The sequence below is a fragment of the Oryctolagus cuniculus genome, chromosome 8 (assembly GCF_051225735.1).
Source record: "Oryctolagus cuniculus isolate XC-2025 breed Fujian yellow rabbit chromosome 8, ASM5122573v1, whole genome shotgun sequence".
Lineage (NCBI taxonomy): Eukaryota > Metazoa > Chordata > Mammalia > Lagomorpha > Leporidae > Oryctolagus > Oryctolagus cuniculus.
Genome location: NC_142874.1, coordinates 137,779,882 through 137,801,186, shown reverse-complemented (window position 1 = coordinate 137,801,186; position 21,305 = coordinate 137,779,882). Strand labels below are relative to the sequence as shown.

Here is a 21,305-nt window from a genome sequence, read left to right as displayed (position 1 = left end):
AATGAATGCATGGAAAACCTTTCTGTCTCTCCCTCTCTCTGTAACTCTACCTCTCAAATAAAAAAAATTAAAAAAAGAAAATACATAAACGGAAGGGAGAAATTAATGAAAACAATGTTTCCTGTTGCTGTTGTCCTCCAAGTGTAGCAGCATCAGCAGCATCTGGAAATTTCAACAGGAAAATTCCTGGGGGACGGCACCGTGGCTCACTTGTTAATCCTCTGCCTGCAGTGCCAGCATCCCATATGGGCGCTGGGTTCTAGTCCTGGTTGCTCCTCTTCCAGTCCAGCTCTCTGCCACGGCCTGGGAAAGCAGAAGGGCCAAGTGCTTGGGCCCCTGCACCCACATGGGAGACCTGGAGGAGGCACCTTGCTCCTGGCTCCGGATCGGTGCAGCTCTGGCGGTAGCAGCCATTTGGGGGGTGAACCAACGAAGACAGACCTTTCTCTCTGTCTCTTTCTCTCACTGTCTAACTCTATCTGTAAAATAAATGAATGAATAAATAAATAAAAGAAAATTCCTGGACATCCAGGGCCTGGCATCAGGCTTTAGCAAGCCCTCCAGGTGATTTTAACGCATGCCAGGTCCCAAGGACATGGAGGCCAGCAGAGGGCCCACTTCCTACCTGACAGGTTCCCTCTTCTACATGAACCAAACTGGAGGGTGGGGGTGAGGGAGCTTCTGCTGCCTCCCAGGTTGCACATTAGCAGGGAGCTGGAATCTAGGGTGGAGCTAAGACTAGGTCCAGGTTTGGCATAGCAGTTAAAGTGTTCCAAAATAGAATGCAGGCATCCCAACCAGATCTTAACACTAAGCCAAACGTCAGTCCGAATTCTTCATACTTTTGGAAAACTTTTTTCTCTGATTTTTGTGACAGGACAGATTCTATGCCGTTTAGGTTTCTGAGGGCAAAGGTTTTGCCTGGCTTAGGATCGGCCCAGCTCTGACCGTTGCAACCATTTGGGAGTGAACCAGCAGATGGAAGACTTTCTCTCTCTCTCTCTCTGCCTCTCTGTAACACTTTCAAATAAATAAATATTAAAAAAACAAACAAACAAACAAACAAACAAAACCTCCACATAGAAAGTTACAAGTTTTAGCATCCTAAAACGATTTTAGCTTGCTAGTTCTCGGAAAAACTTATCTAAATATCTCAAGATAATTTTTTATATGTGAAAGGTACAGGGGCCCAAGGACTTGGGCCATCTTCCCACTGCTTTCCCAAGGCCAGAACAGAGAGCTGGATCATAAGTGGAACAGCCAGGTCTCGAACCGGTGCCCATATGGGATGCCAGCACTGCAGGTGGCAGTTTACCCAATACACCACAGCGCCAGCCCCCTTCATTTTTTTAAATTATTATTTGAAAGGCAGAGTTACAAAGAGAGAGGGAGAGACAGAGATCTTCAACTGCTGGTTCACTCCCCAAACGGCCACAACAGCCAGGGCTGTGGCCAGTCTGAAGGCAGGAGCCTGGAACTTCTTCCTGGTCTCCCTGGTAAGTGTAGGGGCCCAAGAACTTGGACCATCTTCCACTGTTTTTCCAGGCACATCTGCAGGAGCTGGATCTGAAGTGGAAGAGCCGTGTTTCCAAGGAGTGTCCACATGGGATGCTGGTGTCACAGGCAGCCACAGCACCTGCCCGGACCTCTGTATTTTTCTGATGAAATTTTCTATCCGGAGTTGCTCTCACTCCATGTTGTTAGCTTTGACACCTGGTCATGAAACTGATGCCTGCGCACTAAGGATTTTCTTTCCTATCTTAAATGACTGCTACAAATTTTTCTTTCTTATTTCAAATAAAAATCTAGTCAGGGTCGTAGACTGCCTGTGTCCAGGAGAAGCTCCCGACTTCGCACTCAGGAGACTTTAGTCTGCAGGTGGAGTCGGTCCAGGCACCTTTCCTTTGAGATGATACTCAGCACGGCAGGTGCTGGACCAGATGCAGGCGCCTTGCTCACAGAGTAGGACCAGCACAGGGCTGAAGAGAGGGATAGTCAGGCTTCAATCTGACTCCATCCGGAAAGAAAACTCAGCTAACTCTAATGGATGACTGCTTAAAAATGCATGGCTAATGCAATACAAAAGAAGTTAATCACTGAACTCTGAGGCCACCCCTAAGAAAAGGCTCATGAGAATTGGACTAACTACTTCTTTGTGTCGAAATTAAGTTTATTGGGGCATGTATTGTGGAGGAACCGGTTAAGCCACCTCTTCCTATCAGAGTGCCTCTGAATGAGTCCCACCTCTGCTTTCCACACAGCTTCCTGCTAATGCACACCCGGCACAGTGGTGCTGGCTCAAGTACCTGGGTCCCCGCTACCCCTACGGGACACCCAGATGCAGTTTCTAGCTCCTGGCCTTGGCCTGGCCCAGCCTTGTGAGGAGTGAACCACCAGATGCAAGATCTGTCTCTCTCAATCTCTCTGCCTTCCAAATAAATTTTAAGAATATAGTAAGTTTATTTTAGTTATCCCCCTGGTCTGAAGCAGAGGTCAGAGAGGATAAAAGGAGTCGGGAAGTTACCAGAGAAAGGACTTTTCCAAAAGAGAAATTTGTGTTCGACAGTCATTTACCTGTCTCTGAAATGTAGGAGAAGCAAAATTAACTTAATTCATCACCAATATCAGCTGCCATTCAAGCACTGGAATACCTCTATGTCTTGGTATTTTTCTTTTTTTATTTATTTATTTTTTTTATTTTTATTTTTGACAGGCAGAGTAGACAGTGAGAGAGATAGACAGAGAGAAAGGTCTTCCTTGCCATTGGTTCACCCTCCAATGGCCGCCTCAGCAGGTGCATCGCACTGATCCAAAGACAGGAGCCAGGTGTTTTTCCTGGTCTCCCATGGGGTGCAGGGCCCAAGCACTTGGGCCATCCTCCACTGCACTCCCGGGCCATAGCAGAGAGCTGGCCTGGAAGAGGGGCAAACAGGACAGAATCCGGCACCCTGACTGGGACTAGAACCCGGTGTGCCGGCGCCGCAAGGCGGAGGATTAGCCTGCTGAGCCGTGGCGCCGGCTTGGTATTTTTCTAAGCCACTCCTTTCTAGTAGAGGTGAGTCCAGAGGTTGATGGGTTCATCTATTTTGATTCAGAGGGGTGGAGTCGGGCATACTCAACTAGGCCTCAGTTTTTTGTCTGTTTCGTTTTAATTGTTTAGTTATTTCAGAGGAAGACAGAGAATGTGCACTCACCCCCATCCTTGGTTCACTCCACAGTTGTCCACGTAACATGGGAACTCAGTCCCATGGGCAGCAGAGATCCAATTACTTGAGGCATCCCATGGCTTCCCAAGGGTCTGCATTACTCAGGAGCTGGAGCTAGGTACTGAACCCCATTACTCTAATATGGGATGCAGGTATCTTAACTGGAACACTAAATGTTCACCCTGTAAGTTCTGTAGTATTAAATATATCCTGTAAGTATGAATGGATTTCAAAGGTTTTTCTGCACCAAATTAAACTTAACTTTAAGTTGTATTTTCCATGATTCTTTTAATGCCCTTGTATTAAGAGGAAGTCACTGATCTTCAATCAAAAAACCACAAATGAAAGACCACACTGTTTTTCTAAAAACAATCCTGAGTACCTATTTTCCTTTGGTTACATAAAATCTATTTCCAAAAAGTTGCACTAGCCCCATAATTAACAAAAAAAGAGGCATGTCATTTCATTTACTATTTCTTTTTTTATTTAAAGATTTATTTACTTTATTTAAAAGAGTTACACAGAGAGGCAGAGAGAGGGAGAGGTCTTCCATCCGCTGGTTCACTCCTCAGATGACCGCAACAGCTGAAGCTGCACCAATACGAAGCCAGGAGCCAGAAGCTTCCTCCAGTCTCCAATGCGGGTCAGGGGCCCAAGGATTTGGGTCATCTTTCCCAGGCTACAGCAGAGAGCTCAATGAGTAATGCAACCATCCTTTTCCCATCAGCTCCTGGATTGGCAGGTTTGTTAAATTCCAAATCAAAATAGAGCTTGCACACAGCATTTTCAGGAACAACTTCATAGCAGTGCAAGATATTTTTTCGGGATTTATAGTAAAACCAAAGCTGAGCATAGGGTTGTTACAAGATAAATACGCTGTCCATCTCCCATTTTGTATTCCAAAGCAAATACATGAACATCCTGTTTATAGCTTTTAACAAAATCAAAAGCTTCAGTCTGACGATGAAATAGCTTCCAAATGGAGGGTGGTTGCTCTGGCCTGGACAGGATTGGTCTCTACACTGAGCACAGTGGCTTCCTCTTATAATGAAACGCTCGCTCTTCAATCTGCTGCAGTTTTTCTTCCCACTTCCTATTCATTGGTTCAGAAGGCAAGAACAATTCCTACGCCATGTAATCTTCCTGTTGATTACTTTGGCAATGCCCTTCTGTTTAGCAAGTTGATAGACATCACCTTGAATTCTAGCAGAGTATTTGGCGGCAACAGAAGTTCACTGGCAAATGCCATAGTCCTCCTACTCCACGGCATCACTCAAGTCACGGGAGTACACCCCATGAAGAATAAACCCCCAGGATCAGGTCCTAAAGCAGCTTGTACTTCTCTCCTGTTTTCACTGAATGAGTGACAGTGCCCACTCTCTGCTCCCGGGCCGGTCCAGAAGCCCGCCTGCACGCGTTCTCTCCCACCTGGAACGCCCCGCGGCCTTTCTCTTCCCCTTCAAGGTCCAGCTCACGTTCTGCCACACCAGCGCGGGTTCCAGAGCTCGGAGCGGAAGGCACCCCTGGCCTTGTCAGCTTTCTCTGTCCATTTCTGGGTTGGGCAGTCTCCTGCGACTTCTCTCCGACGTTCCCAAACGTGGGTGGAAGCCTGGGGGTCTGCCTTCATTTACTATTTCAATTCAATTATTACTTCAACATTAGAAATCTTTTCTTTAAACATGGACTATTTGAACATTTCTTTCTTGCATGGCAATTTGGATCTCAGCATTGAAATTATTACAAAAATTAATGTCCTTTAGTCATATGAAACACACTGTTACTGAGAACATTTTTTAAAAAAAGATTTTATTTATTTATTTGAGAGGTAGAGTTAGACAGTGACAGGGAGAAACAGAGAGAAAAGTCTTCTTCCATTGATTCACTCCCCAGCTGGCTGCAACGACTGGAGCTGCGCTGATCCGAAGGCAGGAGCCAGGTGCTTTTTCCTGGTCTCCCATGCGGGTGCAGGACCCAAGCACTTGGGCCATCCTCCACTGCCTTCCCGGGCCACAGCAGAGAGCTGGACTGGAAGAGGAGCAGCCGGGACTAGAACCGGCGCCCATATGGGATGCTGGCACCGCAGGTGGAGGGTTAACCTAGTGCGCCACAGTGCTGGCCCCTACTGAGAACTTTTTTAATCTTGTAGAAATCCCAGACAGAAGAACTGATTGCTGAAAATTCAGGAAACCCAATAATTACAAATGTAAAAATGGAAAGTTCAGATATATGTAAGCTGCTAAATTTAAATATGGAAATATGGGCAACCTGTTGATCATAAAGGCATGTTTTCTAATTCTTACTGCTGACAATACTTAAACTTTTAAGAAGCTGAGACATTATAAAGGATATATTTGCTCTCCTGTTCCTGAAGTGTCAAAAACTTTGGAATTTCCAGTGTTAGCAGTGTCTGTGTTCCACTAATGAGGTGACTCCAAGTAGGATCTAGGTCCCTTAGGAATGAGGCTGAAGGTCATGGGAGCTAGTTAGGACAAAGACCCACACATGACTAGAGAGTAGAGGAAATGGGGCTGGAGACTGGGATCCAGCTTGTGGTCAACGATTTAAGCAATTATGCCAGTGAAGGCTCTGGCCTAGAGGAGCCAGGAGTTTCTTCTGGGTCTCTCAAGTGGGTGCAGGGGTCCAAGGACTTGGGCCATCTTCTACTGCTATCCCAGGCCACAGCAGAGAGCTGGATCAGAAGAGGAACAGCCAGGACTTGAACCAGCGCCCATATGGAATGCCGGCACTTCAGGCCAGGGCGTTAACCCACTGCGCCACAGCACCGGCCCCATCTTTTCTTTTCTTTTTTCCCCACAGATTTATTTGAAAGACTTAGAGAGAGGGAGATCTTCTATCCGCTGGTTCACTCTCCAAATGGCCACAATGGTCAGGGCTGAGCCAGGCCAAAGTCAGTAGCCAGGAACTCCATCCCACATGGGTGCAGGCTGTCTTCTGGGGCTTTTCCAGGTGCATTAGCAAGGAGCTAGATCAGAAATAGAACAGCCGGACTCAAACTGGCACTCATATGGGATGCTGGCATCGTAGTGGTGGCTTGGCCCTCTGTGCCACAATGCTGGACCCAGTACTGCATTCCTCTTCATGGCTGAGCAATACCTCATTTTATGTACATACAGTATTTTGTTGTTCAACAGTTAATGGACATCTAGGTGCTTTTGCTTTGGGGCACTGATGAGTACTGTTGCAATGATCATTCTGGTACAAGTTTGCTGGCTAACTTTTCCATTGCGGTGAAATATATACAATGGAAATTTACCTCTGTACCCATTTTTAAGTGGATAGTTCAGCGGCATTTAAGTACATTCACACTGTCATGCAACCATCACTAGTGTCCTCTCCAGAACTCTATCACCAGCCCCGACTGAAACTTCTGCACCCATCCATCAGGAACGCTCCACTCCTAGGTCTTCCAGACTGTGGTGACCACTGTTCTGCTTTCTGCTGCTGTGACTGCTCTGTGTTTTCCTTGTGAGTGGAATTACATAATATTTGTATTTGTTCCTTCACGTCTGGTTTATTTCACTTACGTTACTGACTTTGAGGTTCATCCATGTTGCTGCAGATATCAGAATTCCCTTTCTTTTTTAGGCTGATTAAACTGGATATACTACATTGTGTGGAAATCCACCAGTGATCATCTGGTATTTCCATCTCTGGCTAATCCTAACCCTAACCCTAACCCTAGCCCTGGGAACAAAGCTACTAGGCACAGGGACATACATATATCTGTTTAAGTCTCTGCTTTCAATTATTTGGGGTATATGTCCAGAATTGGGATAGCTGGATCAGATGGTAATTTATGTTTATTTGAAAAGCAGACCGCCGGTGCCGGGGCTCACTAGGCTAATCCTCCACCTATCGGCGCCCGCACACTGGGTTCTAGTCCCGGTCGGGGCGCCGGATTCTGTCCCGGTTGCCCCTCTTCCAGGCCAGCTCGTGCAGTGGAGGATGGCCCAAGTACTTGGGCCCTTCACCCCATGGGAGACCATGGGAGACCAGGATGAGTACCTGGCTCCTGCTATCAGATCAGCGCGGTGCGCCGGCTGCGGCAGCCATTGGAGGGTGAACCAACAGCAAAGGAAGACCTTTCTCTCTGTCTCTCTCTCACTGTCCACTCTGCCTGTCAAAAAATAAAAAATAAAAAAAAAAAAAAAAGAAAAGAAAAGCAGAGAAGTAAGTGCCAAAAAGAGACAGAGTGGGGTGGGAGGGAGGGTGAGGTGGGGAGGTATCACTATGCTCCTAAATCTGTATACATGAAATTTGTTCACGTTATACAAATAAAAAAATTAAAAAGAGAGAGAGAGAGTTGAGAGTTATCTCCCATCCACTGATTCCTTCCCCAAATGCCTACAACAGTGATGGTTGGGCCAGTTTGGAGCCAGAAGCTCAACCCAGCTCTCCCTTGTGGGTGGCAGGGACCTAAATATTTGAGCCATCTCCTGCTGCCTCTCGGGGTGTGCATTAGCAGGAAGCAGGAATCAACAGCCGAGCAGGAACTTGAACCCATGAACCCTTGAAATGGAATGCAGATGTCCCAAGCAGCATCTTCAGCAATGTGCCAAACACTTGCCCCATCCTCATGCTTAATTTTCTAGGGGAAAACCATCCAGTTTTTCTAGTCAGTTCATGTTTTTATGTAAGTTTTCAGCTCTCTGGGTACACACCCTGCAGTGGGAGTACTTGGTTAAAGGATATCTGTGGTCAGCTTTTTAAGCAACTACCCATCTTCCACAGTGACAGCACCATGTGCCATTTTACATTCCCATCTTTTCTTTTTTTTTTTTTCTTTTTTTTTTTTTTTTTTTTGATAGGCAGAGTGGACAGTGAGAGACAGAGACAGAGAGAAAGGTCTTCCTTTGCCGTTGGCCTCCGCGGCCGGCGCACTGCGCTGATCCGATGGCAGGAGCCAGGTACTTCTCCTGGTCTCCCATGGGGTGCAGGGCCCAAGTACTTGGGCCATCCTCCACTGCACTCCCTGGCCATAGCAAAGAGCTGGCCTGGAAGAGGGGCAACCGGGACAAAATCCGGCGCCCCAACTGGGACTAGAACCCAGTGTGCCGGCGCCGCAAGGCGGAGGATTAGCCTAGTGAGCTGCGGCGCCAGCCTACATTCCCATCTTTTTAAAAATTGTTCCTGACAGGAGTGACTTAATAGTCCATGATGCCTGAGAAGCCATTCCAAAGCAAACCCTAATGAAGTCTGAGATGAGAGGCGCTCACTGGCAGACAGCACTGCTGAGCCCCCACTCCAAGCCACTCACTGGCTACATACAGGTGTCCCTGAGAGTAGTCTGAATTTCTTCCTCCTGATCTATTTATATATAAGCTGTTTTCAAATTTACATTTTCCCCAGACGGGCAAAGAATTTCTCCTTTTCTTCACAAGTCCAGGTTAAAGAAGCTATTAGGCTCTCCTACTTAGCTTTCTTGCAGTAACCAAATTCCATTATTCACGGAGTCTGCATCTGTGAATTTGTCCATGGACATCTTGGACACGCACAGAGCAGCAAAAGCATCTGAGTCTCCTGACGTATCCGTTCCCAGCTGACCCCAAACAGGTGGCACCCTGCTCTCAGGCCGTAAACAGGGGTCCTTTTCACCGTCTCCATAATGCCACGCTCTTCACATTTTTGTGTTTTGGGGGGGATTAGTTTTACTGTTTAAAGTAGCCCCCAAGTATGGTGCTGCAGTGCTGTGCCCTGCAGAGGAAATACAATAAGTGAGCTAACCTTCGTTCAGCTATGAGTTCTAGTGCCATTGGATGCAGACTCAGCATTAACCAATCAGCAATGTATAGTATATAGATACCATTAAAGAAATAAACATGAAGAAGGTTACGTTTGATCTGTTGGCAAAAACCTTATAACTAGAGGCTTAAAATGGTTTGGTATTTTCATTGATTTTACAAAACTAACCACTGGAATGAGAATCCACTGTCATTCAAGGTCTCAGTATTGCTAGAATCTAAATTTCATCTCAGTCCCACTGTGCAGACCAGTCCTTAACATGCTGTCTTTCCTCATTGCTGCGTGTACTTACAGATCCGATTTTGCCCCACTGGTCTAGTAACACAGCTGTCAAGTTTTACAAAGACCACCATCAACTTTATGTTGTTCAAAATACTTAGGTATATAGAATGCTCTTCTAAAAATTATGAACCAGGGAGCATGCACATGGCCTAGCAATTAAGACACCACTGTCCCACACTGGAGTCCTGCCTCTAGCTCTGGCCTTCAACTTCCTGCTAACGCAGACCCTGGGAAGCAGCAGGTAATGGCTCAGGTAATTGGGTCCCTGCCACTCAAATGGAAGATCGGGACTGAGTTCCTGGCTCCTGCCCCAGCCTTTGTGGGCATTAAAGCCAGCAGATGGGAGATCTCAATCTCTCTTTCTCTCTCTCAAGTAAATCAATAAATCCTTTTTTTAAAAAAAGATTTTATTTTTGGGGGTCGGTGCTGTGGCGTAGTGGGTAAAGCCACCACCTGCAGTGCCAGCATCCCATATGGGTGCCAGTTCAAGTCCTGGCTTCTCCACTTCCCATCCAGCTCCCTGCTGGTGTGCCTGGGAACACAGTGAAAGATGGCCCAAGTCCTTGGGCCCCTGCCTGAATGAGACCAGGAAGAAGCCCCTGGCTCCTGGCTTTGGATTGGCACAGCTCTGGCCATTGCAGTCATTTGGGGAGTGAACCAACGGATGGAAGACCTCTCTCTCTCTGCTTCACCTTCTCCTTCTGTGTACCTCTTTCAAATAAATAAATAAATCTTTAAAAAAAGATTTTATTTTTTATTTATTTGAAAGAAAGAGTTACAGAGAGAGGCAGAGGCAGAGGCAGAGGGAGAGAGAGAGAGGTCTTCCACCAGCAGGGAGCTGGATCGGAATTGGAGCAGCTGGACTCAAACCGGCGCCCCTTTGCATGCTGGTGCTGCAGGCCGGGGCTTTAACCCATGTAAATGCCTCAGGAAACAGCAAAGTATAGCTGGGTTAAGAGAACATTGTCACAGATTGATAGTCTTCAACTCAGAAATCCAACACAGGCACATGCAGCAGTGCTCCCAAATTACCAAGACACAAACAACTGTCCTGTAACATCCTGTGCACACACTGAGCACACCAGAGTTTACCAGGCTTAGCACTCTCAGGTCCTTAAAATGTGTTAAAGCCAGTCTGTCTTATCTGGCCTAGTCAACTTTTTCTGGATAAATATATACTATTAACATATAAATGTTAAAACTGCTAAGACCACTAGATCTCAGCCTTTCATTTCTTTATATGCATTTCAGTAAGAATCATTCTTAGCTACAAGTAGGACCAAATGAGAAAATAAAAGTTCTTTGTCAAGTCCAAAAATGTAACAATGAAAAATGTTATCAAATTGGTTCTAAAAGTGCTACATTACTCCCAACACAGCACAGTGCCTCCTTATTATGCTCAGGACAGAATATCTCCAAGATACTGAAGGACATAAATCCCACAAGGCCTTTTTAAAACTTGATTAAGGGCAGCGAATGTTTTTTGGCTTCAAGGTTACGCATAGAGTCCAGTCCCACTCATTTTTCAGCATATGATTAAAAAGTAGGTAAGAGGTTTGTAAACAACAAATTTAAATTGCAATTCTGTTTGGCTTCTGGGAGAGGAAAATATGAGATGTGTGGCCCCACAGCACCAGAAAGTTATCACTGGGTCAGGTGCAAGGTATAATTGCAAAATGTTATATTGGCATTTACCATATAACATATACCATTTAATTATAGAAGTGCTACCCCAGATGCTTCCTTATTGTACCTGAGTAGGTAGAGGATGGGAAGGAAGGAAAATGTCCATTCCTACTTTGGACTAGAAGATATGAGTGTATATTGCGACAATGTACTCAAATATCCAGGAGTGGGTACTGGGCCTAGTGGTTATGACGCCTATATCCCATATCAGAGTATCTAGGTTTGATCCCTGGCTCCAGCTTCTTGTTAACATGAACCCTGGGAAGCAACAGCTAATGATGGTGCAAGTCAATTGGGTTCCTACCACCTTCAAGGGGGACCTAGATTGTGTTCCCAGCTCCTGGTCTTGGTTCTAGCCAGAGCCCACTGTGGGCATTTCAGGAGCAAATCAGTGGATGTGAGCTTTCTCTCTCTCAAACTGAACAAATGAAATACTAGAAAAAAAAATTCTACAAAATAAAAGAAAAAAGTGCTAGAAACCAGTGAGGATTATCTACTGACGAAAAGCAGCTCAACTTATCCTATTAGCTACCTTATAATTTTTAGAATATATTGTTGGAACATATATGGCTGAAAAAAATTTTAACCTTCATATTGAAAGTACTGCAATTCTTAGTGCGATGTGCCAATATAGGTGTTTTAAGTGAATGATATTCAAATATAAGATTTACCGATACTTTTAAGTAACTATCAATCATGTTGATTTACAGGTAGTCATACTTCTCTAGAAGATGCCAAACATCATTTGCAGATCATGGCAGTGACCGACACAGAGGCTAGAAAACACTGGTGTGACAATGAGGTCACAGCCTCAATGCACATACTGTCCGATGAAAAAAGTTAAGCAAATGCTTAAGAGCCCACAAGAAACAAACAAAAAAATTCAAGAAAATTTCCAGAAGACTAACACAGTTTGGAACAGAATGAAACTGGAAACAATGCGCCAAGCATAGAAGTTTAAAATATGAATACAGAGTTTTACAAAAGAAAAATGACACTCCTCCAAGAAAAATGAGATTTTATAAAGAAGTTGACTGCATTTTAAGACCAATTCTGAGAGCTGCCAAAGAGAAACAAGGTAACTGTGGAATTGACTGCAACAACAAAAATCCCCCCTTGCACTTTAGTTTAGCAAAAACTCCCAATTCTATTGCATGCTCAAATGACTGTAGAAATTATTAGAAAAATGCACACCTAATTTGAGTCAAGAGTTTTAATTTCTTCCCAGACTTCATGCCAAGACGTTCCTACTCCTTAACTCATTTTCGTTATCTGTCCAACTGCTTCAGTGTTCTTACTTTGCTATATGAGAAGCTTGAAAACTAATATATTTCAATAGATAACAAACGATTGGGGCCAGCACTGGGGTGTAGCAGGTAAAGCCGCCACCTGCAGTGCCAGCATCCCATATGGGCACTGGTTCGAGTCCCAGCTGCTCCACTTCCAACCCAGCTCTCTGCTATGGCCTGGGAAAGTAGTGGAATTGGCCCAAGTCCTTGGGCCCCTGCACCCACATGGGAGACCTGGAAGAAGCTCCTGGCTTCAAACTAGCACAGCTCCAGCCGTTGTAGCCAATTGGGAAGAGAAGTAGTGGATGGAAGACCTTTCTCTGCCTCTCCTTTTCCCTCTGTATAACTCTGACTTTCAAATAAATAAATAAATCTTAAAATGACTCCTTTTCCTATGTTTTTGTTTATCTAAGAGTTATGTGATGGTCATACCAAGAGCCAAAGAACTTCGAATAACAAGAGAAGAGCACATCTAGACGGCAAGAACCTAAAAAATATGAAATGTTTCCACACTGTGAGACACTCACTGTTATTTCCTGATAGAGATATTTATTCCTGTCCTTGACAAATTAGACTAAATATACTGTTCATGAGCACATGAGGGCAGATGATGCTGAAAAATGATGGTTCCTAGCCCCATTAAGAGTGAATGTTAACACTGAAAGCAATGGAAATGTTCCCAGTATGATAACTGTGCAGTTCGCACGGGTCTTTAAATTGTAATTCATAGTGATTATGATCTTAAGATGGTTATGTAAAACAAAAAAACAAGTTAATGAAAGCTCTGAGTTTTGGTTTCCTCCAAAGGTAGGTAGTAATGGGTAAAACATTTTATTAAGTCTGAAAATAAGCTATATTCAGAAGCCAACCTAATCATGTGAGGCATAACTCCAAACTAACCCAATACAGCTATCAGAAAAAGTATTAAAATGCAGTACAGCATACAAAAAACACAGCGCTCATATGCAGAGGGGTAAGGATTCCAGGACCTCCTGCAAAGTCAGAGGATGTCCAAGCTCCGTCTATAAAGTGACAGAGTATTTGCATATATTAGGTACTTCCTCCCGTATACTTAAAATCATCTCCAGGTCACTGTAATATCTGACAAAATGAAAATGCCACAAGGGGCTGGCCTTGTAGCACAGTGGTACCTAGGTCCAGGAAATAACTGCATGTGCTCTATCTTTACATTTGCAATGCCAGTGTCCCATCTGGGAGCGCCAGTTTGAGTCCTGGTTTCTTGGCTTCCATGCAGCTTTCTACTAATGTGCCTGGGAAGACAGCAGACGGGGACACATGAAAGGAATTCCTGGATTCTGGCTTTGGCCTGGCCTAGATCTGGTTGTTGCAACCATTTAGAGAATGAAAGATCTGTCTCTTCCTTTCTCTGACATGCTTCTAAATAAATAAATATATTTTTTAAAAAATGCATTGGATGGGGTCAGCGCTGTGGCGCAGCGGGTTAACGCCCTGGCCTGAAGTGCCAGCATCCCACATGGGCACCAGTTCTAGTCCCGGCTGCTCCTCTTCCAATCCAGCTCTCTGCTATGTCCTGGGAAAGCAGTAGAAGATGGCCCAAGTCCTTGCACCTGCACCTGCGTGGGAGACCCAGAAGAAGCTCCTGGCTCCTGGCTTCAGATTGGTGCAGCTCCGGCCATTGTGGCCAACTGGGGAGTGAACCATTGAATGGAAGACCTCTCTCTCTCTCTGCTTCTCCTCTGTCTGTATAACTCTGGCTTTCAAATAAATAAATCAATCTTTAAAAAATGCATTGGAAATGATAGCTACATGACTAAATCAGTGAGAACGTTTTTTAAAATAGCGTATCTATAAATAAATAACTGGTATAAAATGCCACTGCCTCCCAGGGCTGTTTCCAGGTTGGGGCTATAATGAACAAACTGCATGTCTCTCAATGCACGCGTGGATTCATCCTACTGAGTACATAGCGGGGGTGGGATGCAGAGTCATCAGAAACGCACACATACAGGTACTGTTCTAACCACTTTACATGAGGTTATTTTGAAAAGTTTGTAGAAAAACAGAATCAAAAGTTAAGTTGATTTGTGTGCAGAAAATTCTGAAACGCAGGCAATTTTTTGCTTACTACTCACTTTCATACATGAACATGTTTAGTCCCATCACAGCTCTATGAGATAGTTGCTGTCAATACACCCAATTTATAGATGAGGAAACTGAGGCATACAGCAGTTGCGCTTTTGAATTGACAAGCTATGCTCCCTGTCTATAACGGTAAGAATCACATCTGCCTGGTGTCATCATGTTCCCAGTGTTCATCAGAGTGCTTTGTCCATGGTAGGAACTTAACAAACATGTTCTGAACAAAGTGCAGGCATGTACCTCACAACATTTTAATCAATGACAGACTGCATACAAGGACAGATGGTATGCACAAGAGCAATCCTATAAATTATAATGGAGCTGAAAAATTCCTATCACCTAGTGACAGTGTAGCTGTGGTTAACACCACAGCACAATGCATCACTCGTGTGTTCGGTGTGATGCTGGCACAAACAAACCTACTGCACTGTAAAGATACAGCACATGCGATTATTTCCTGGACCCAAGTACGTAATGCTTGATCCGATAACAAACACCTACTTTATGGGTTTATGTGTTTACCTCACATTTTTTCATTAGCAGAGTTTACTCCTACTTATAAGAGAAACTTCACCGTAAAAGAGCTGGTTATGCTCTCCTGGCGGCAGCCCCACACATCCCATGTTTACCCTGTCTCCCAGTGCATCAAGGGGCCACTTTAGGGACCCAGCTCTACCATCTAAGTTTGTAGGAGTGCAGAATTCTCCATTCCTCCTTCCTCTGTCAAACCTTTTATCACAAGTGAGCTGAAACTTGTTTCTCCATTTCTGGATATAAATGCAAGTCCACTGAGTTTTCCCACAGTTGCCTTCTACTGCCTTCCAGTGATAAGCTACTGAATGGGGAATTGCTCAAGGTTAACCACACAAAAGTATCATTTCTAACCCAGTGTATTGGCACACTGAACCTTAAAACATGTAAATCCAGGGGCAGGTGTTTGGCATTGTCTTTTTAAGACACTGGAGTCCCCACATCCCATTTCAGAGTACCTAGGTTCAGGCCCTAGCTTTGTCTAATGCTATCTTCCTGCTAACGTGCACACTGGGAAGCAGCGGGTGATGGCCTGAGTAGGTGAGTCCCTGGCACCCTTGTGGGAGATCTGGATTGAGTTCCAGGATCCTGACTTCAAGCTTGCCCAGTCCCAGCTGTTATGGCATTTGAGAAGTAAACCAGCAGATGGGAAATTCTCTCTCTGCCATTCAAATAAACAAACAAAAAATGTTTTAATGTTTAAGTCTAGCCCAACAGATGAGAAAATAGACTCAGAAATTAAGAGACTCCCAAGATTAAATTGCTGTTACTGTGAAATCAGAAACTAGATTTCAGGTTGGTAAGAGCTATTCCAAGTATGGACAAGAACAGCAAGCAGTGGTAATTGTGAGACTTCTGTGGAAGATAAATTCCACTTAACACTAGTGCAAAGAAGCAAAGTTCTAAATATAGCTACAAAGTGAAAAACTAAAATCACTTATTTTAAATCAAGAACATTAAACTACAAAACAAGTATCTTTTAAAATCAAAGAACTGGAACAATTAGCAATCAGTTTTAAAATGTGTCACATCTTCAAATAAAAAAAAACCACTTGACAGAGAGTAAAGATTAAGCCAGTGGATAAATAAAATGCTGTAGAAATGTGATATATTTGTTCACTTTCAATAAAAGATGAAAATCAAAAATAAACTTAAGATATCTCCAGTCTTGTCAGCTCAAAGCAAGTTCTCTGACATCTGCCCCTATGTTTTCCAACATATTAAATGAAGATAACTGGGGGGCCGGCGCCACGGCTCACTAGGCTAATCCTCCGCCTAGCGGCGCCGGCACACCGGGTTCTAGTCCCGGTTGGGGTGCCGGATTTTGTCCTGGTTGCCCCTCTTCCAGGCCAGCTCTCTGCTGTGGCCAGGGAGTGCAGTGGAGGATGGCCCAGGTGCTTGGGCCCTGCACCCCATGGGAGACCAGGAGAAGCACCTGGCTCCTGGCTCCTGCCATCGGATCAGCGCGGTGCGCCGGTCTCAGCGCACTGGCCGCGGCGGCCATTGGAGGGTGAATCAACGGCAAAGGAAGACCTTTCTCTCTGTCTCTCACTGTCCACTCTGCCTGTCAAAAAATAAAAAAATAAATAAAAATAAAAATAATAAAAAAAAGAAGATAACCGGGAACTGATTTCATAGAAGTGTCTTTCCCACACCTTCCTACTACTAATGGTGCACTCTCCCTTTGCAGAAACAGTGTCTGTTTCTCTTATGAAAACTCCCAAGAGCTTTAAAAATTAGTTTCTTCCAAGCACAGTAACAGAACCCAAAAATTCTACAGAGCGTTTCTGAACCTAGGAGCCCCAACTGCATCCGGTAAATCCTGCAAACTTTTGGAGAAAGGCATAAAATATTTACCAGTTGTAGGGTTCAATTCCTACCCCAGGAAAGCGATAAATCACTGATTCGAAGACCATGCTCATATTGTAACTAATCAAAAGAAATGCTAGGCCGGCGCCGCGGCTCACTAGGCTAATCCTCCGCCTAGCGGCGCCGGCACACCAGGTTCTAGTCCCGGTCGGGGTGCCGGATTCTGTCCCGGTTGCCCCTCTTCCAGGCCAGCCCTCTGCTGTGGCCAGGGAGTGCAGTGGAGGATGGCCCAGGTGCTTGGGCCCTGCACCCCATGGGAGACCAGGAAAAGCACCTGGCTCCTGGCTCCTGCCATCGGTCAGCGCGGTGCGCCGGTCGCAGCGCACCGGCCGCGGCGGCCATTGGAGAGTGAACCAACGGCAAAGGAAGACCTTTCTCTCTTTCTCTCTCTCTCACTGTCCACTCTGCCTGTCAAAAAAAAAAAAAAAAAAAAAAAAAAGAAATGCTAACCAGCTGATCCATGGGATAAGTCTATGACATTTTAGTAATTCTGTTTATGGAGTCTTTACATATTCTTATGTCCAGGCAATTCTAATCTCCATAAAATGTGAGTATGGTTTAAAGATGGTTGTGGTAAAAAGCTCCCTCTGGTAAAGAGCAGAGCTGTGGACTAAAACTGTGAACAGGCAGAACTACTAAGAAGAAATGCTTCTGGATGAGCCCATCTGGACTAGGGATCTAGTGCGTGGCTATTTAATAACTGATACTCCATTTGTTTTTGTATGGAATACCTAAACAAGGGTACTTCAACAAGTTTGGGTAAAATAGAATTAAAGGTTTCTTTTGGTGCAGATCATTTTGAAATCCATGTATAACTGTTTTCATAATTCTCATTTTTCAAGAACTTTTTAAGAAAGATTTGTTTAGTTGAAAAGCAGGGACAGAGAGAGGGGCTGGGGGGAAGAGAGAGACATCAATTTTCCAATCACTGGTTCACTCCCCAAATGGGCACAAGTCAGGGCTGGGCCAGGCAGAAGCCCAAAACCAGAAACTTCATCCAGGTCTCCCCTGCAGCTGGCAGGGGCCCAGTAAAGTGGACCATCTTCCGCTGCTTCTCACAGCACATTAGTAAAGTACTGGATCAGAAGAGGAGCATGGGCCCAGCACTGTGGCGCACCATGTAAAGCCACCACCTCCAGTGCTAGCATCCCATATGGGAGCCAGTCTGAGTCCCAACTGCTCCACTTCCAATTCAGCCCCCTGCTGATGGCCTGGAAAAGCAGCAGAAGATGGCCCAAGTCCGTGAGCCCCTGCACCCATGTGGGAGACCCAGAAAAAGCTCCTGGCTTTGGATCAGCACAGCTCTGTGGCCCAGTCCTAGCTGCTGTGGCCATCTGGGGAGCGAACCAGTGGATGAAAGATCTCTCTCTCTCTCTCCCTCTGTGTAACCCCGCCTTTCAAATAAGTAAATAAATATTAAAAAAAAAAAAAGTGAAGCATGTGTTGCAGACAACAGCTTATCTCACTGCACCACAACACTGGCTGCTTTCCACGAACTTTTTGAAAGCTGCTCATACTATAATTTTCAAGTATTACTACTCTCGAGATGAAATTTGTAGATTACATCATGACCAAGGTGAAAAACAGAACCAAACACAATGCAGAAATGATAGAGATCTCATCGCCAACATTATATCTCCTAAGATAATGTATAAGTTCCTTCATTAAAAAGGGAAGACAATTCCAAGTAGACATTTTTTGCCAACATTTTAAAGCTAACCATTGAATGAATGGAGGCGAGAAAGTGAAAGAGCCTTGTGCAGCAGCCCCCACTTGTCAGGGTGCAGTGCTCGTCCCAACTCCACGCTATATTAACCCACGCTAGCTTATCTAGACTGCCAGGTTTGACACTCGCTGTCCCGTAAAGTCATCAAGATCTTCCTCCAGCCCTTCCCCATCAGTTTAATTATCCCGCCTCCTGGACATTAGCCTTGCAATCAGAATCAGTTCTCCCAAAGGGGTAGGACCTGGTGCTGCTGCAACTTCTGACTGGGTAGAAGAAAGCCTTCTGGGGAAGGATCTCATGCTAATGACTGCAGGCCTACACAAGGACGATGTTAAATCACTCCCCAATAATATGTTTGTTCTCTACAAGCTACTGAGTTTCCTGCCATAGTGAAGGCCTCCTAACAAAAACTCATTTAGTCAAAGGAGCACCCTCCTGGAATCCATTCAACACTGGTTTACTACCACCGATCACAAGTGTCTTGCCTCTCCTTTATCTTGTGTTATCTACTTTCACAGGTACATGTATGTGTAGCCAGGAATCCAGATGAATTCATTAAAAGATATATAGATTTTCCTACATTAATTACTAGAATTCCAGTTAGCATCAATATCTAATCTAGAAACCAAATTTGGGGCCAGCATTTGTAGGGTGTAAAGCCACCAGCATCCCACTTGGGTGGGTGGCAGTTCCAGTCCTGGCTGCTCCACTTCCCATCCAGCTCCCTGCTAATTGCTGGGGAAAAGGATGTGGAAGATGGCCCAAGTGCCGAGGCACCTGCCAGCCACGCGGGAGACCCAGAAGAAGCTCCCGATTTCAACCTGGCTCAGCCCTGACCAGCTGTGGCCACTTGGGGAGTGAACCAGCAGATGGAAGACCTCTAACTGTTAACTCTGGCTTTTAAATAAAGAGAAGGAAGGAAGGAAGGAAGGAAGGAAGGAAGGAAGGAAGGAAGGAAGGAATGGAGGGAGGGAAGAAGGGGAGGGGAGGGGAGGGGAGGAAAGGGAGAGGGGAGGGGAAGGAGGGGGAGAGGGGAGGGGAAGGAGGGGGGAGAGGGGAGGGGAGGGAGGGAGGGGGGGAGGGGAGGGGAGGGAGGGGGAGAGGGGAGGGGAGGGGAGGGAGGGGGAGAGGGGGGAGAGGGGAGGGGAGGGAAGGGGAGGGAAGGCGAGGGAGAGGAAAAAAAATCAGCTCTCTTTTCTTCAGGCAGGTATTTAAAGGGTGGGGGAGAGAGGGTAAGTAATTCTGGCTGAAGCAGTTTTTTCTAAAAAATGTAAAGTCAGTTCAGTTACCTATCACAGACCCCCAGGCAACTCTAAAGATCCCTAGATTCTGTGCAAGACAGAATATTCAAAGCAACCTCTCCCAAGGATACGACAAACTGCTCACACTGACACGTACTGATTTTAATTTCTCCTTGGATTACCTATCTAGTCCCCTCAATATATGACTTTCAAAACATTGACTCTATTATAGTCAACTCACAGTTATCAAAGCTTAGACTTACTCAACTTAGAAATATTCTTTATGGTCCATTCCAGATTGTGAGTTACTCTCGACTCCTTAGTGAACAGTGAACACAGAAAACGTGAAAATCAAATTCAAGTATTTGGGACTATGAAAACAGCATACTGTTTCCAAGGGAAACGGGGCGAGCGAGGCTAATCTTTCGAATGCATTTATTTACACGCTGCATCCACACTGGCGATAGTGCTCCGGCCAAGCTCCCGCACTGTTCTAGAAGTCGCTGCTCCTTTTCTTACCCAAGTCGGGTTACTTCCATCAGCTCGCAGCTAAGTCAGAAGGAACGTAAGGGTCACGGAGGCGAAGTTGGGTCTTAACTGGAGGGGCTCTCCCAGCTTTCCGATTTCCATGTGGCTCGTCCTGACGCGGGAGCACCAGCCCCACTCCTCACTCCCCCTTTCCAGGGAAGCTCATTTTGGCATCTCCCTAGCTCGCTCGTGCGTCCCCTCCACAGGTTACTCCAAGTCTCCCGGATCCGGACGCCGGGACCCCCTCCTCCCCTCCAGTTCCCACTGCTGTGACTACTCTCAAACCCACCACCGGCTCCAGGGCTGTGTCCTGGAAACAAAAGCTTGTGCTGGTCGTCGGACCGGGTCCGGGCACCTCCCGGCACGAGCCTACCCCGCGAGCAGCCCCACGTTCGGGGGGCGCCAGAACCCGCAGGCAGTCGGGGACGAGCCTAGCGGAACCTCAGAAGCTGGCGGGACTCGGAGGGGAGTGAGGGCCCCAAAAGGCAAGAGGCACGGGACTGTGTGCGTTAACGTCCCGGGGCGTGCCACGGGCAGGTGCACGTCCAGGTAACGGAGGCCAGGGCTCCGGGCCCTCGAGCGCTCGCGAGAGGCACCGCCACCCCCGCCCTCCCCGCGCGGCTCACCGGTGCTGCAGCCCCACGAGTCCCAGCGTGATCACATGCGGCACATCCAGCTGCGTGGGCCACTCTCCTGAGGCGATGCACCCGAACACGCCACATTCCTCTCGGATTCCTAACTCTTCCAGCTCCATGTCGCCGCCGAAAGCACGTGGAGGAAGCTGCAGCCGCGGCCCGGGTCGGCGCACCAACCAGCTGCAGCCTTGAAACCAACGCCTCAGAAGACCGCGCCGGAGACAGCGGCTTCCTCCCCAGCACCGAGCGTCTGCTCGCTACTGCGGCGGCGCGTGCTGTCCCCGCCCCCTCCGTGGGCGGGGCCGCAGCCCCCGCGTCCCGCCCCCCACAGGGCCCGCCAATGAGTGAGGGCAGAGAGCGAGGCTCCGCGGCCGAGGGGAGGAGTCCCGCATACAGTAGGGGTGGAGCTACTCCTCCCCCACCCCCGG

At 46.3% G+C, this 21,305-nt stretch overlaps 1 protein-coding gene across 3 annotated transcripts in view; it reads right to left on the bottom strand.

Annotated features, from left to right (window-relative positions):
• Positions 1 to 21,305, bottom strand: part of PPAT (phosphoribosyl pyrophosphate amidotransferase) — a 59,739-nt gene extending 38,434 nt beyond the window's left edge. For 2 of the 3 annotated variants that reach the window (XM_002717162.6, XM_089302724.1), the window contains exon 1: positions 20,869 to 21,305. In XM_002717162.6, the coding sequence (XP_002717208.1) occupies positions 20,869 to 20,996 (128 nt within the window). In that variant the 5' untranslated portion in view covers positions 20,997 to 21,305. Of the gene's footprint in view, positions 1 to 20,134; positions 20,264 to 20,868 lie in introns of those variants that run through there. The other variant, XR_016212180.1, reaches the window with a different exon arrangement.